Source organism: Perognathus longimembris, chromosome 13, assembly GCF_023159225.1.
Source record: "Perognathus longimembris pacificus isolate PPM17 chromosome 13, ASM2315922v1, whole genome shotgun sequence".
Taxonomy (NCBI): domain Eukaryota; kingdom Metazoa; phylum Chordata; class Mammalia; order Rodentia; family Heteromyidae; genus Perognathus; species Perognathus longimembris.
This window is the reverse complement of record NC_063173.1, coordinates 58,197,904-58,214,059: the sequence shown is the minus strand read 5'-3', so window position 1 is coordinate 58,214,059 and position 16,156 is coordinate 58,197,904. Positions and strand designations below refer to the sequence as shown.

The 16,156-nt window shown below is 60.6% G+C and overlaps 1 protein-coding gene across 2 annotated transcripts; it reads right to left on the bottom strand.

Annotated features, from left to right (window-relative positions):
* Nucleotides 1–941: 941 nt before the first annotated feature.
* On the bottom strand, nt 942–15,101 carry Frmd8 (FERM domain containing 8). Of its 2 annotated transcripts, none has more exons than XM_048360940.1 (11): nt 14,981–15,101; nt 14,627–14,711; nt 12,737–12,904; nt 9,797–9,898; nt 9,628–9,686; nt 9,304–9,470; nt 8,257–8,481; nt 7,432–7,555; nt 6,619–6,762; nt 3,225–3,429; nt 942–1,744 (listed from the first exon to the last, which is right to left on the bottom strand). In XM_048360940.1, the coding sequence occupies exons 2-11, from the start codon at nt 14,709–14,711 to the stop codon at nt 1,620–1,622; spliced, it is 1,404 nt and encodes a 467-aa protein (XP_048216897.1). In that variant the 5' UTR covers nt 14,981–15,101; the 3' UTR covers nt 942–1,619. The 2 variants fall into 2 exon arrangements, with proteins under 2 accessions (XP_048216897.1, XP_048216898.1); XM_048360941.1 differs by having other exon boundaries at nt 9,628–9,689; nt 9,800–9,898; nt 14,981–15,091.
* Nucleotides 15,102–16,156: the final 1,055 nt, after the last annotated feature.

Genomic DNA, 16,156 nt, shown 5'->3' with positions numbered 1-16,156 from the left:
TGGCTGCTACCACCATTTCCTCCAGGGTGCAGAGCCACACGGGCCCAGAGCCCTGTGGTGACACATCACCAAGATTCTGAGGGCCACGCCTGTCGTCACAAACTTAAAATATAAAAAGACGTCGGCACTGGTGGCTTACACCTGTGATCCTAGCCATTTGAGGGGCTGAGGTCTGAGGACTGCAGTTCAAAACTGGCCCAGGCAGGAAAGTGCCAGAACTGTACCCCCCCGACCCCCCAAAAAAGTCACCTAAAGTCAAGAACTCGGCTGGAATTAGCATATCCTTGTTATTTAGTATCAAACAATCTTAACATTTATTTGAGACTGATTTTACTAATAAGTCACATGATACAAAAGAATGAGGACCTTCAAAGGACATTTAGTAAAATAGTGCTTTGTCCCAAAGGGCAGACAGAGGTTAAGACACAGTGGGTGCATAGAAAACCCGAGAGGGGGGAGAGTGAGTGGGAACACGTCATTTGTGCACATGCGTACACACACACACACAGCCCAACCACACCCCACACGCCATGGGCCCATCAGATAAGAATGCACCAGGTCAACAGTCAGTGGGCCCAAGAAGCATGGTAAAGCCAGGAATGTGGCTGGCAGCTCGGCGAGGTCCCGGCGACTCCCCCAGGAGGCTTTCCTAGAGCTAGAGGGGGAGGACACGCCCTGAGCACTTCCTCCCACCCCACAAGTCATCAAGGCCAGGCAGGATGAAGGAAGGCCCTGTCACGTGGCCGGCCTCCCCTCCGGAGGGGCTGAGGGGCTGGCAGGCCCTCCTTTGGACCCAGAACCACTGTTGCTGGCAGAGTGCAGCCGGGGAAGTTGAGTCAAGGCTGAGCACCACATCCACACGGCCTCGCTCTGTCCTTGGAGGGAAAGGACGAGCTCCCTCCCGTCTTGGGGCTGACCCCAGGGTCACCGAGGGAGTGTCTGTCCTCGAGTTGCCAGAGGTCACAGAGTTCCCCAAGCAGAAGCAGATGCACAAGCCAAAACCAGACCCAGCACATGGGGAAAGGGTGGTGCGGGGGTACGCAGGCCAAGGGGAGCCTCTTGGGCTGAGGGCAGTGACAGGGGCTTTTCTGCATTATCCAGTGTGAGCGAGGGGTCTACTGGTCCCCAAGACAGCCACCTCCCAACACAGGGCAGACAAAAGGCACCTTCTGTCTCCCCGGTGTCTCCAGCCTGCAGGAGACCTGGGTGCGGCTCCCAGGCCACCCAGGGAGGACAGTGTTATTTCTGCGTAGCCCAGCGCAGGGCTCAGGGGCCAGCCCTCCTCACGGCGACCCCGGGACCACTTGTCTTGGCGGGGTGGGTGGAATGCTGGCAGAAGGAATGCACGTGTGGAGTCCAGAGGAGCAAAGGCACACGGGGGCTCACGGCACGGGCCCCGACCCGGCCCCCCACAGGCAGCAGAGCCACCCCCAGATGGGCACTCGCGCGTGCGTCTGGCCAGGAGGGGGCAGCAAGGATGGGAGGGCGGGCTGCAGAGGGGCCCGTGCCCCCCTCGCCACGCTCTCAAGTACTCACGGACCACGCGCACGGCCTAATTCAAGCCTAACGCGGCCCGGCCCGCGGCTGGGAGGACGGCGGGGCCAGGTGCAGAGGCGCGGTCATCCTGAGCTCGGCTCCAGGCTGTCGGAGGGCTGCACCGCGGTGTAGCTGCCCTGGCCCAGGGACAGCTGCCGGCTGAAGAACGATGTGGTGCGCTTCGGTTTCACCCGCTTAATCCCCTTGCCTGCGAGGCAGAGAGAGGAGCACCCTGAGGAGGGGCGGGGAGGACTGGGAGACCCTGGCTCGGGTGGGAGGTCCTTCCAGAGCCTATCTGGACTGAATGATCCCTTCAGAATGTTGGCCCTCCTCCCGTCTCCCACTGGACTCTTCCACCGGTGCACGATGAGACTGTATGGCAACAGAGCGCCGGTGGCTCACGCCGGCAACCCTAGCTACGCAGGAAATCGATCCAGAGGGTCACAGGGTTGTTTTTCTGTTCTTTTTTTCCTGTGTTGGTCCTGGGGCTTAACTTCAGGGTCTGGATGCTGTCCCTTAGGTTTTTCATTCAAGGTTGAAGCTCTACCACTTGAACCATAGTGCCACTTCCAGCTTTTTTGGTAGTTAATTGAACATAGGTCTTTCCCCTTTCCCACCTGGGTTAGATTCAAACCCCAATCCTCAGATCTCAGCCTCCTGAGTAACTAGGATTACAGGCGTGAGCCACCAGTGCTCAGCAACGATCACAGTTTGGAGGCAGCCTGGGCAGGTAACTCCTGGAGACTCTATCTCAAACCAGCAAAAAGCTGCACTGGAGGTGTAGCTCAAGCGGCAAAGTGCTGGCCAAGCTAGCAGAACTAGTGCAAGCTCTGTGTTCAGACGCGAGTACCAGCCGAAGCCAAAAAGGATTCCGACAACTTAACACCGCGGATGCCACAATGGGGTGAGTGGCACTTCACCCCTGCCGCCTGCCACTCACGAGAGAATCATCCGATTCAACAGCGAGCCATCCCACAAAATACTCAGCTACACTCTGTATAGGTGCTAGGGTGTCCCGGACAAGGAAAGTCTGAGAATCTGTTGATGGCCAAGAGGAGCCTTCAGACTCTATGACCACACGTAGTACGGTGACTTGATAGAACCCAGGGCAAAGGAACTTTGTATAAAAACCAAGGTGAGGGGCTGGGAATATGGTCTAGCGGTAGAGGGCTTGCCTAGCATGCATGAAGCCCTGGGTTTGATTCCTCAGCACCACATACACAGAAAAAGCCAGAAGTGGTTCTGTGGCTCAGGTGGTAGAGTGCTAGCCTTGAGCAAAGAGAAGCCAGGGACAGTGCTCAGGCCCTGAGTTCAAGCCCCAGGACTGGCAAAAAAAAAAAGGAACTGTACTCATTATCTGACTCTGTAAATGTAACCCCTTTGTACATCACCTCTATAGTGACAATAAATTTTTAAACACTACAAGGGAGCCGTGGCTCAAGTGGTAGGGTACCAGCCTTGAGTGAGAAAGGCAAACCCTTTTTCATTTTTTATCGATTTGTTATTTTTGGTCAGGGGTGGGGCTTGAACTCAGGGCTCCATCACCTTGGGCCGCACGCAGCACCACGTCCGGCTCTCTGGTGGTTCCTGGGAGGTAAGAGTCTAAAGAACTTCCCTGCCCAGGCTGGCTTTGAACCCTGATCCTCAGCCCTCCGGGGCCGCGCACGCGCACGCGCAGGGCGGCTCACCCTCTTCCACGTAGTCAATGGTGGAGAGGTGCTGGAGGCGGCTGCACACCACGCTGCCCTGCCGCCGCAGCTGGGGCCGCTGGGGGGGAGGCGGGGAGGGGCCCGAGGCCGCGGGGGGCGCCGCCGCGCTGTCCGGGGGCGCGGGGGGCTCGGCGGCCTGGCTCAGCTCGATGCAGTACTCGATGAGGCCGCTCATCAGCTCGGCCTGGGGAGGCGAGAGGGGAGACGGGAGAGGGCCCGGGGAGGCCCCGGTGAGCCTCCGGGGCCCTGACCACGGGGCGGCCCTGGGACAGGCCAGGCCAGGCCCGGACGCCGCCCTGACCTCCGGGACGAGGCGGGCCGTGGAGGGCAGGGGATGGCGGAGCAAACGTGCTTCCCAAGAAAGGAGAGGCCGCGCCCCGAGGGCCACCGGGGCGACCTCAGAGGTGGATGAGGGGCCACTGGGAAAGAACGTTCTAGAGAGTCGGAAGGAAGGTGCAGCGTGGGACAGGCTGGGGCAGCCAGGGAAGCCCGGCTGGGCCTCTGGAAGCTGAGCGGCCACCGAGGCGGGGCGGGTGACGTCACGGGCGGGGCGGGGCTTCCGAGGCGGGGCGGGTGACGTCACGGGCGGGGCGGGGCTCCCGCGCGCACGCGCACATCCCTCTAACGGGCGCCCCCAGGGAGGAGGGCCAAGTGGCCGGGTGCACGGCCTGGGGCTCGGCAGGGCCGTGGCCAGGGCCGAGGGCTCGGCAGGAGTCACAGGAGCTCCTCCTCATGGGTGGCGCCCCTTTGTCAGGAGCCAGGCCAAGGGCAGAGGCTGGACATGGCTGGAGCCTGCGCCCCTCGGGCCCCGCCCACTCCGGCGCACGGAGGGCACAGCTGTCAGGTCCGGGCGGTGGCTCTGTCTGTGGACATTGCGCGAGCCCCTGCTCATCTCCGGTGCTCGGAGGCCTGGGCAGCAAGGAGGAGCCGGGAGGGGAGGAGGAAGGGGAGAGGGAGGGGGAGGAGGGCTAGGTCTCGGCCCCCTCCCACTCCCTGTGCGGCCCCCGCGGGGACTGGGAAAGCCTCCAAGGGCCCTGGAGCACAAGCCTGGGCACAGCCCGGTGCTTCCCAGGGAGACTCACACACAGCAGCGTCCATTCACCACTTCCCTTCACAAAACCTCACCCACAGCCCTGGCTGCGAGACCTGGGTGCCATGCTAGGAAAGGGGGGGGGGGGTTCCCAACCTCATCAAGGACAGAGCTACACTTCTGCCCCAGCTTTCCCTAGGGGCAGGGGCAGGGGCAGAGTGGGACCACCTGCTCAGGCCTTTGTATTCACTACTATCCTGCCACAAGACTAATGGGCAACCATAGCACCTCTTTCCTCCCTCCCTCCCTCCACTTTGGTGTGTGTGGTAATAAGGACTGAACTTAAAAAGCACTCTACAACTAGAGCTATGCCCTCCAGTTTCTTGTTTGTTTTTTTTGCCAGTCCTGGGCCTTGGACTCAGGGCCTGAGCACCATCCCTGGCTTCTTTTTGCTCAAGGCTAGCACTCTGCCACTTGAGCCACAGCACCCCTTCTGGCCATTTTCCGTATACGTGGTGCTGGGGAATCGAACCTAGGGCTTCATGTATGGGAGGCAAGCTCTCTTGCCACTAGGCCATATCCCCAGCCCCAGTTTCTTGTTTTTTTGAGACAGATTTCCCAAACTTTTTGCCCAGACTAATCCCAAACCACAAAACTAGATATTACAGGACATTCTTTTTTTCCAGTCCCGGGACTGGACTCAGGGCCTGAGCGCTGTCTCTGGATTCTTTTTGCTCAAGACTAGCACTCTACCATTGAGCCACAGAAGATCAGAGCATAGCAATTAATAAACACATGAAAAACTAATTCACATCATTACTCATTAGGAAAATACAAAATTTAAATTGCAACAATACTACCATAGGTTACCGAAATGTCAAACAAAAACTGCCAGCCGTTGTGGAGAAGCTGCGGGAATGCAGAGCAGCTCGGCTACCTGCTAACAGTGCGACAGCTCTCAGCCCGTGACAACCCTCGAGTCTACGCTTCACTGATGTTGCTGTTGCTGTGCTGCAGTCTGAGCTCGGGGCCTTGCACATGCTCATACTGCTTGCTTGTTTGTGCTCTACCACCTGAGCCAGGCTTCAGCCCAGTTTTTTGCTGGTAATTTTGGAGATGGAGTCTCATGGATCCCATTTTTCTGTCTAGACTGGCTTCAAACCACAATCCTCTGGATTGCAGTGTCTTGAGTAGCTGGGATTACAGGCGTGAGCTTTACACCTATTATGTTTTTATGTGAAGACAAAACAGATTCGTGTGCATAGAACAGCTTTAAAGTCAAAACAACCCAAGTACTCTTCAGTGGGTGAAGAGGCCGGGCTACAAGGCCCTGGTTCTAGCCCCAGCTCTTCTCCACAGGCTAATGGCTGCACTATTTTCGTGCATGGATATAAAAGAGAAGGAACTAGGGCTATGAGTACAGCCTAGAGGTAAACCACTGGAATAGCATGGGGGAGCCCCTGCTTTTGGTCCCCAAAACTGAGAAAGAAAAATGTGAATAGACATACCATAAGATGTAGATGAATCTCAAAAGTATGTTGCTTACTGAGAAAAAGCCAACTTCAAAAGATACATACATTGTGCACACTCAAGAGTTTAACATCTGTGTGTGAGTGTTGATACTAGGTCTTGATCTCAGGATGTCAGTGCTGCCCCTTAGCGTTTCCACTCAAGGGTAGTGCTCTACTACTTGAGCCAGTTCTACTTCCAGCTTTTTGCTGGATAATTAGAGGTTACTAGTCTCCTAGACTTTTCCTGCCTGGATTGGCTTCTAATTGCCATCCTCAGAGCTCAGCTTCCTGAACAGCTAGGATTACAGATGTGAACTACCTGCTTGGCTTACAGTTTGTGTGTCTAGTTACCAACCGGTGAACATCTATGTTATTTCCAACTTTTTAGAAGACTAGAGAGGACATGAGGGGTATTTTGCGCTGGTACCAGCTGGAGGCTGGTGCCTGACCACTCGAGTGACAGCGGCGTGGTTATGGAGACAGGCCTGTCTGGAGCTGGTCTGTGCTGGGAGAAGCAAGCAAGCTTGCTGCAGGGAGGGTGCACTGCGGGGAGGACTTGCTGGAGGGGGGGCTCAGATGTGACTAGGGCAGAAGGGAAGGGCTAGGGGATGGGTGGGATTAGTGGACCCCAACGCAGACCCTGAGGACTCCTGCCCTTCCCCAGCTACCCCTCAACCTGAGGCTGGAAATCACCACAGCTCGTAGAGGCCTCTGAGAACGGTGCCGTGGCCCACACAGCACTGGGCCGCACTCTGACCTCCCTGGGGGTCAGGCCTGGAGCCTGGTGGGGCCCTGGGCCACCCTCTCCGGGCACAGGGGGCGCCGCCATTACCTGCTTGGAGTAGATCCTGAGCAGCTTGTTGACAGGCATGCCCTCGCTGTCGCCATCAAACTCCAGCCACAGGACGGGCTCTTCCTCCTCGGGGGAGGTGTGGTCCCACGACAGCTCCTGGAAGCGCAGGCCCAGCAGGACATGCTGGCCAGCGGAGCACAGAGCGAGGCTCGGGCCAGGGAGCAGGGCGGCTCCTGCCCTGGCCCCCCAGGGCTCCACTAGGAGGGGACACCGGGGTCTTTGTCTAAATTCCTTCACATATCTGTGTTTTTGGTCCTGGGGCTTGATCTCCCTGAGCTTTTGTACGCAAGGCCAGTGCTCTACCACTTTGGGCCATAGCTCCACTTCCAGCTTTTTGGTGGTTAATTGGAGCTAAGAGTCTCATGGACTTTCCTGCCTGGGCTAGCTTCGAACTGTGACCCTCAGATCTCAGCCTCCTGCTTCGCTAGGATCACAGGCGGGAGCCACAGCTTCCAGCCCCTGCTTCACGCAGGGTGTTAGGGGAGAAGCCCAGCTCCGTGAGACATGGGAAGGCCCCCAGCCTTGCGAAGCAGCCAGGTACTGCCAGACTCCCTCCACTCGGAAGTGGGGTTCCCAACTGTGGCCCCCTGCCTTATCCCACCACCATTCTACCCAGCCGCCAGGCAGCCAAGATGGCTCACAGACCCCAGGCAGTCCTCAGGAGGGACAGCGGGACCCCAGGGGCACTCAGAGGGAGGCAGGGCACCGCTAGACGGCCCACTTGTCTGTTGTCATCCCCCCCACTCCGCTGAGGGGACCTAGGGGCTCGCCCTGGAGGAGCGAAGGTGGTACCTTCTCCCTGCTGTCGATGACGTGCACCCCCTCCAGACTGATGGCCACTGTCACCGGCTTGCGTCCTCCTCGGTGCAGAAAGCCCTGGGCTGGCTTGTCGATCTCACCATGGAAGAAGGCACACCTGGGGAGGGCACCCAGGTGAGCCACACCGCCCCCCCCCGCACACAACACATTCGGGGGGGCCTGCTGTGGGCCCCCAAGACACTGAAGCTCTTTAGACAACTGAAGGCTGGGCAGTAACCTGCTCCAGAGGAGGGAAAATCTGAGGAGGAGGAGGGGGAGGGAGCTTTGCAGGTCAGTGCCACCCAACCAGTGGCACGCGACAGGAACAGGATGGCACCAGGCAGGGTGGGCACCAGGCAAGGGGGCAACGCAAGCTGCCCTGAGGGACGGCCAGGAGCCTGGGGCCCTGGGGCTGGGGGAGACACGATGGTTTGGGGTGCCACGCCACTCGGCCACTGCCTTCTTTCCCGCCAGCCACGTCCCCTCCTATCCCAGGGCTCTTCGGAAACCGCCATGCTCGGCGAAGCCAAGGCCTGCATCACACCCAGCTGTCTCCACACAGCGGGAGGGGACTATGCCCCACCCCTGCTCAAGGGGAACCACCCTCCGCATTACTGGCGCCTCCCTCTGCTCCCCTGGCTGCCGTGGCCCCGTGCGTCGCCACCAGCGCCAGCTTCGCAGAGCCGGATCAGGGCCCCGAGTGTGTATGGCCCGGCACACAGAAGGCTCGTGGGGACCGGCCGGAGGGACAGTCGGCCAGCCACCGCGATGCCCGCGGCAGGTGGGGGGGTCCTGGCCGGGGCGGGGCCGCCCACTCACCCGTAGAAGGGCAGCTCGTGGCACTTGAGGAGGTAGGCGCGGTAGAGGGGGCCCAGGGAGGCCTCGCGCTCGCCGCTGCCGCCGTCGGCTTCCTTCACCTGGCGGTAGGCGTTCAGCAGGCCCTGCTCGCCCAGCCCGGCCTTGGCCTCCCGGCCCCGGAGGGCAGAGAAGAGGCCTCGGCCCCGCTTGCAGAGGTGGGCCGGGAGGAAGGAGTCCAGCTTCTCCCTGAGGGGAAGCGGGGAGGGTGCTGGGGGCCTGGGCACAGGGTGCCACACAGACGGGGAGGGGAAAGCCCCGCGGGGGGGCCTGGCACAGAGCAGCCGGGGCCTCCAGTGGCCACCAGGGGGCGACATCGTGGCTCCTGCCTGTGGAGTCCCACAGGGATCCCCACGGCCGCCACTCGGGCAGTGGGGCTAAGGGGCCACTGCCAGGGGAGGGCTTGGACGTTAAAAGGATGTGGGTTCCCAGGGGAAGGAGCCAAGCAGGCTCTGTCACGACCAGCTGTGTCACCTGCAAGCACCTTCCTGCTCTGTGCCCACTGTGCCTGAACTCAGCACGCCACGCCACTCTCTGACCTAGCAGAAGGGACAGACACAGAAGCCATCGGGCCTAGGACAGGAGACACACCGGCCTTCGCCCCCACGGGGTGCCGTGGAGAGGCGGCGGACCCCATCTTCCTAGGGCTTGCCCACTTCAGGGAGAGGCCTACTAGGCCGGGGCTCAGCCCTCCTTTTGCCGGGCGTGGGAAGATCTGTACCTGCTCGCTTTGCTTCCTGGCTTTGAGTGCCAGGAACAAGGGCAGCCCCCACTAGAGCCTGGGCCAGGCGGGGCGCCAGGCTGGGCACCTGCAGGGCCCCCCGGCTGAGGACTCACCTGGGCCCTCACCTCACCAGCCTCCCGCTGCCCACAGCGCGAGGGGAATGGGAGGCTGTGAGCGCCGGAGCCGCTCGTCCAGAGCCGCGGGGGGGGACGGGGAGGACTGTGCCCACCGCACACGACCCAGGGCTTTCACCAAGTAGGGCCCCGGGGCGGCTTCCCCGCCCTCACCTCAGGGTGCAGGCCGTAGGCTGGCCAGGCTGGTAGGGCCCGAGCTGCAGCCGGCACACCAGGGCCCCGAGGGCTTCGCAGTCCTCCACGTCGCACGGGTACCGGGCGGTCAGGACGTTGGCCTTGGCCTCCTCGTAGAGCAGCCGCAGGACCTCCTCGTCCTGGATCTGGGGGCCGGCAGGGTGAGGAGGGACCGCTCGGCCGGCCCAGGGCCAGGCCCGGATGCCGAGGGGTCTGGGGGCCGGGGAGACGGAGCAGAGGGCACGCAGAACCCCCGGGGAGGGGGAGGGCAGGGGAGGGGAGACCATGCACCTGCTGCCTCACCTGGAGCTCCCGCCGCTTGGGGAAGAACACATTCCTCCGGAACTGCAGGGATGGCTCATCTGGGGAGAGCGAGGGGCTCCTGAGCACGGCCCGGGCGCCAGCTCCCCAGCTCTTCCCTGCAGCTCCCCTCCCAGCCCCGCCTGGGACCCGCCCGCCGGCCCGCACGCACCCATGGCCACCTCGTCGTCTGGGGCGTCGGTGAAGCGCAGCAGCAGCTCCGGCCACTGGCGGCCCAGCTTGTACGGCTGGTGCCTGGGCTTCAGCTGCACCTCTGTGGGCAGAAAGGAGGCGTCATGCAGCCTCTGACCGGCCGGCCGCGCCCGCGGGCGCCCTCCTCCTCCAGCCGCGGGGACGGGACGGCCACGGCCTAGAGGGGAGTGTGCGGAAGGCCTCTGGCGGCTCACACGCATCCCCCCCCTCCCCCCGCCCGCTCCACCCTCCGTCTCTCCACAGAGAAAAAGGCGCAGGGCAACGCGGCTGCCGCCCCAAGTCACAGCACTGCTCGGCACGACTTACTCCCCAGGGCAAGCTGGCCCCCAGAGGCGAGCAGCCCAGACTGGGGGGCCCAGGGAAAGTACCCGAGAGACCAGCACCGCCTGCCTCCACTTACCATCTGCTGGTGACTGGGGCCCGAAAGGCCTGGGCAACGCTGGGCCTCCCATCAGTCTCCAATGACCCTCTCCACTCTGCAACACCACCTCACTGCCCCCTCAACCCCATCCTGCTGTTCTCACGCCGTCTTAAGCAGCTTGAATGATGGGGGGGGGGGGTCTATGCCTCAGGACCTTTGCACATGCTTTTCCTCCTGCCTTGGTCACCAGACCTTCACATGGCTGGGGGGCTGAAGTCTCAGTTCAGGGCCATGCACCCTGGACCTGTAACTACGGACGTCCCTCCTCAGAATTTTCCTACCACACTTGTGTCTTCATGGGGATTTCCACTGACATTCTTTCCCACCATGCGGCAGGAGCCGGCTGGGTCTTTTCCCTGGACCCAGTGACACACACGAGGCCAAAGCTACCAAAACGTGTGGCACAAAGGGCAGCTCCTGCTGGTGGCATCTCATCCCGGGACACGGGGGCCCCCGCCACCAATCAACACATGACGGTGCTACACACACAGCCCCCCAACTCAGGGCTGCCGACACCTCAGGGCAGGAGGAGCATGCAGCCTGGGCTGCAGCCCCTGCCGGCGACCTCTGCTAGGCGGGTGGCAGTTCCCAAGCTCACCCAGAAAGGTCTGCTCACAAGCCTCTGCCCCATGTCTCTTCCCTCTGCCCTCTCTCCCCCTACTGACAGGCACTGAGGACCGGGACCATTCTACCAGCCTGAGGCTAAAGTCCTCATTTCTGTTCTCTGGCCCTTGCTCTAGGACCCTGGTCTTGACCTCAAACAGCTGCCCCAGCCTCCTCGCCTCCAGCCCCTTCCGTGCAGGCCTTGCATGGGGCTTCTGCAGGCCTTTCTTGCCCCCTCATTTCGGGTCCAGATTTCCTGGTGGTGCCATGGCCTTCACCTCCCCCCCAGCTCCCAGGCCCCCCTGGGCATCCAGCCCTCAAGCTGCGGGAGGGCCTGGAGCCCGTGGGGGCGGGGGGACTGCCTGAGGCGCTGCAGTCCTGAGGGGAGGCCCGTCACCTCCTTGCTGCTGCATCCTCAGCATCCACAACCCGAGTGGGGTGAGGCAGTCCTAGGAACGGGGCGGCCCATCCCCTGCCTTCACCCTCAACCCCAGCAGCTCACAGAACGAAGCCAACGCGGCCACCCTTGACCCAACAGGGATGGTGCCCACAGCCCTGTTCCACGGAGGAGGCCAAACACCACCAAAACGTGGCACCACAGGCAGCTCCTGCTGACAGCACCTTCTTCCTGCCTCCCGGACACCCACAGTGGGGGGCCTGACGCTGCTTCACCCCGTCTGCAGTGGGGGCGGGAGGACGACACACAGGGCATCTGGGGGCCCCAAGGAAAGCAGGAGTGGCCTTGCAACCTCCCACACCAGCCTGGAGCAACATGGCGCTCACCAGGAGGCCGCCTCTCGGATGGGCCCAGCCACACAAGCGGCCCATTCAGCTCTCAGCTGTGGGGGACAGGAATGTGCGGGAGTGGAGGAAGCGGAGGGGAGGGGTGGGAAGGGCTCCGGCCAGCCCTGGGAGCCTCCTCAGGGCAGGGCAAGTGCCACCCCCAGCTTTCTAAAACACAGCTGGTCGTGCCCGAAGGAAGAACGGGGGCCAGAGATGGGGTGGCCAGGGACACCGGATGAGCAGGAAAAGGGTGGGCGAGGCTGAGGCAGCAGCTGCACCGGAAGCTGGACGGGGTGGGGGGAGGATGCTGGGAGCTGCCCCTCTCCCCCGAGAGGACCCAGTCCCTCCTAGCCTGGTCAGTCATGGGGCTTGATCTCAGGGCCTGGGCGCTGTCCCTCAACTTTTCTCAAGTTACTGAGTAGCTAGGATGACAGGCGTGAGCCACCGGTGCCAGCACTGGCGCTGTTCACCCTCTTAACGCCACTGGTCCCCTCTTCTTGTCCCCGCTCTTCCATAACAAAGGGAATACTGAAGCTCAGGAAACATGCCTGGGCCCGGCACCGATCTACTGCTCCGGATGACGACACGGGCATCTCTTTCCTGTCCACAGCGGCTTACGGGCCTTGTTCGCCCCAGTATCCCTGGGGTGAGGCCTGATGAGCCACTGTCCTACTCCTCCTTCGGCTGGACAGGACACAGGTGGACACAGGGCCAGAGGCCAGACAGGGCTGAGCCCCCTCCCTCCAGGACACAGGCCAATGGCTGTCATGACGGCTCTAGCTCGCTCTTAACACTAGTTGGTGTCACTGCTGCAGACGCAGGTTCTTCACTGAGGGCGCACATGAAGTTATGCCCATCAAGCATGGCCCCGGTGGTGGCCGGGGTGGTGTGGTGAGCCCTCCTGCCCCCCCCACTGTCCCGCCGGGCCCTCAGCCAGAGCGCACACACCGGCGGCTTGGCCCGAGGACTCCAGACGCCAGGATACACACGCCTGGCTCCCCGGATGAGAGAGTTCCGGAAGCTGCCCCTCCCTCTGCCCTGGCCGGTCCCCTTCCAACCCCCCTCAATCTGGGCCTTCACTGCCGCACTCACCCAGCAGAGGGGAGACGAGCCAGAGCGCGAAGGCCTCCAGGGCGCTGTCGGGGAGCTGCAGCACCTCTCGGACCGCGCGGTGCAGCTCGTGGGCGCTGAGCGCGGGCAGGTTCTCCGCAGCCAGGGGCACCACGGTGTCATCGGCCAGATACACCAGCACGTCAGCGGCTGCAACAGGGTGGGCAGGCCGGCCGAGGCCCCCGGTCAGCACAGCCGGCCGGAGCAGCCATCCTCCACCCCCTCTGCCCCGTGAGGGGCCACAGGCTACACCGAGGCAAACGCTGACATCCCAAAGACTCTGTTAGGAATGCTAATGGAGGGACAAAGAATGAAGAAATGCAGCAGTGGTCGCTAGACGCTGTGTTGAAAATGAACTACACAATTTGTGCACAAGGATGGGAAGTAAAAACTGGGAGAGGTAGGGAAGGGGGTGACACTGTTCAAAAAGAAATGTATTCCTTACCTAACTTATGTATATCACCTTGATAATTTTTTTTTTAAAGTAACTGTGACTGGGTGCTGGTGGCCTAGCTACTCATGGGGGGGAAGGGGGGGCTGAGATCTGAGGACTGAGGTTTGAAGCCAGACTGAGCAAGAAAGTCTGTGAGACTCTTATCTCCAAATTAACGACCAAAAAGGCCAAAAGTGGAGCTGTGACTCAAGTGGTAGAGCACTAGCCTTGAGTTTAGGGAAACTGGGTGCTGGTGCTCACACCTGTAATCCTAGCTAATCAAGAGGCTGAGATCTGAGAATCATGGTTCAAAGCCAGCCCGGGCAGGAAAGGCCACGAGACTCTCCAATTTACCAGAGATGTGGCTCAAAGTGGCAGAGAGCTAACCTTGAGAAAAACAGCTCAGGTACAGTGTGCAGGCCATGAGTTCAAGTCCAATGACCAGCATAAGGAAAAATAAAGTAGCTGTGGATCAAATGAAGCCTATGAAAGGGCAGAGTAAAGTTTATAGTTAACACCACTAAATGTGGGTTTTAGACTCCTAGTCTTTTCTGCCCCAGTCGCTACTTAGACGAAAGCATCATCTCTAAGAAACTGAAGTTCAGACTAACTTCGTAGACAGGCAAACTAAGCACTCAAGGCTCAAGTTCATAATCACCCAGAGGGCTCAGCTGCCTGAGTTAACCTCTCTAGGGCCTAATTTCCTCCCAATAAAATGAAGATAATGATGATCCCAGGTGCCAAAGGGCTGTTTGTGAGAACAAAATGGAACAAAGAAAGTGGAGATGTCCTTTTTCATTCATGTGCGCTCATTTAAATCCACAGCTGTGACATGTCCATCAAAAACGTGGACTCCACCAGGCACTGGTGCCCGAAAGACCTGTAATCCTAGCTGCTGAACACTGAGATCTAAGGATCTGAAGTTTGAAGCCAGCCCAGGTAAAAAAGTCTCTAAGACTGCTATCTCCAATTAACCACCAAAACCAAAAGCAGAGGTGCGATGCGACTCAAGGGGTAGCACATCACCCTTGAGCAAGAAAGCCAAAGCCAGAGCACAGGCCAAGTTCAACCCCAATACACCCCTTCACCTCGCACAAAAGATACTGACTTGGCCACTAAGCTAGTGACAGAGCCCAGGTCCTATTACTTCCGTAGACTTGTGATGGAACACACATTGCTTCTTTTTCCTTTTTTGTGGTACTGAAGTTTGAATTCAAGGCCTCATACTTGCTCAGCTCCTGTTCTACCACCAGAGCTTTGCCTCTAGCCCTGCTTTTTGCTGTTTCAGGTTACTTTAGGGGACTTTTTAACATTTTTCTTCGTCATGTTATAGTTAATGAAAAAGAAGCCAGGTCTGGGGCATATCTGCGGGGCTGGGGGAGGGGGGTGGGGGTGTCTCAGGAGGGCGAGAGGAGAGAGGAAGGAGGGTGGGGACCCACCTCGGGCTCCCACGGAGGACACGCTGCTTCGGTGGGACCGCTCGGTGGGGCCGGGCTGCTCGCCATGGCCTTCTGCCCCCTCCATCTGTAAAGGGAGAGAGGAACGGCAGTTACTGGGGTCCTGGGGTGAGGACGGGGGTCGGGTATCCTCAAGCTTTCACGGAAGAAGGAACGGGGTGCCGGGGCTGAGCACCCTGTGGGGAGAGGCCAGGCGCCCCATTCCGGAGGGGCCGGGGCCGGTGCGGGGATGGGACGGGGGGGGGGGGGGCGGGGGTGTCGGTCCGAGATGATGCCCGCCCGGTGTCCAGGCAGGACGCCGCGCCCCGACCCGGCAGGGGGTGGTGGCGGCCTCACCTCGCAGGGTCGCGGAACCGCCGCCTCGGGCCGGGCCCCCGCCGGGACTCCCGCCGCCCCCAGCTCCAGCCCAGAAGTCGCGCCCTCCGCGGCTCGGAGTCCTCCCAGTCCCCGCCGCCCAAGTCGCCGCAGGAGGAAGCGGGGCGCGCTAGGCCCCGCCCTCCCCAGCCGCGGGAGCCAATCGGAGCCCGAGGCCGCCGCGCCGCGCCCGCGCCCGGCCGGCGTCCGCGCTTGCGCATGCCCGGACTCCCCGGGAGCACGCCTCCGCGGTGGACGCGTCACGGCCCCGCCCCGCCCCGCCCCGCCCCACCAACCCCGCGACCCTTGACCCCTAAGGAGAAGTGGCCGGGCTGGGCGCTGGTGGCGCACACCTGCAGTTCTGATCGGAGAGGCTGGGCTCTGAGGATCACGGTTCGAAGCCAGCCCAGGCAGCAAGCACTACCTTCAATTAACCACCAAGAAAAGTGGAGCTGAAGCTTAAGTAGTAGAAGACAAGCTTTGAACCAAAAAGCTCAGTGACAGCACCCCAGCCCCTGACTTCAAGCCCCACAACTGGCGCGCACACACATGAACAAGAAAGAAATGTTAATCAGATGACTGGGCAGGGGGGTACACACACCTTTCAGCCCCAAAATTGGGCTGCTGAGGCAGAAGATTTCAAGTCCCAGGTCAGCCGAGGCTACATAGTGACACTGTCTCAAGCAACAACAAAGCAAACAAAACCCCCCTCGGGTCAGGTACCCTGTTTTTCCAGGATGTAGTCAGGTGAGCCCTGGCAACCTCAGACACAAAGCCTGGGAGAGCTTGAGGTATTCCCAGGCTGAGGAGAGGCCTCCGGGCCCAGACAGGCAGCTATGAAACCGCCTCCTCCCTGGTCGCGTCACCAACATGTCCTGGCAATGCCAGCATCCTTGTGCCTGAGGTGGAGAGATGGAGGTGTGCCTGAAAGTGGAGAGAAAAACACGCACATAGGCCACCTGCCCAAGCCAGAGGAGCTAGATTGTTCCAGGAGACAACAATGGGCTTGGACGTCAGGAGACTGGGATATAAAGTCACGCTGCCCCAATTCCCGGGGACAGAATGGAGCTCCTGACCTGCCCGTGGTTCTTCTACATATATATATATATATATATTTTTTTTTTCTTTTTGCCAATCCTGGGGCTTAAACTCAGGGCC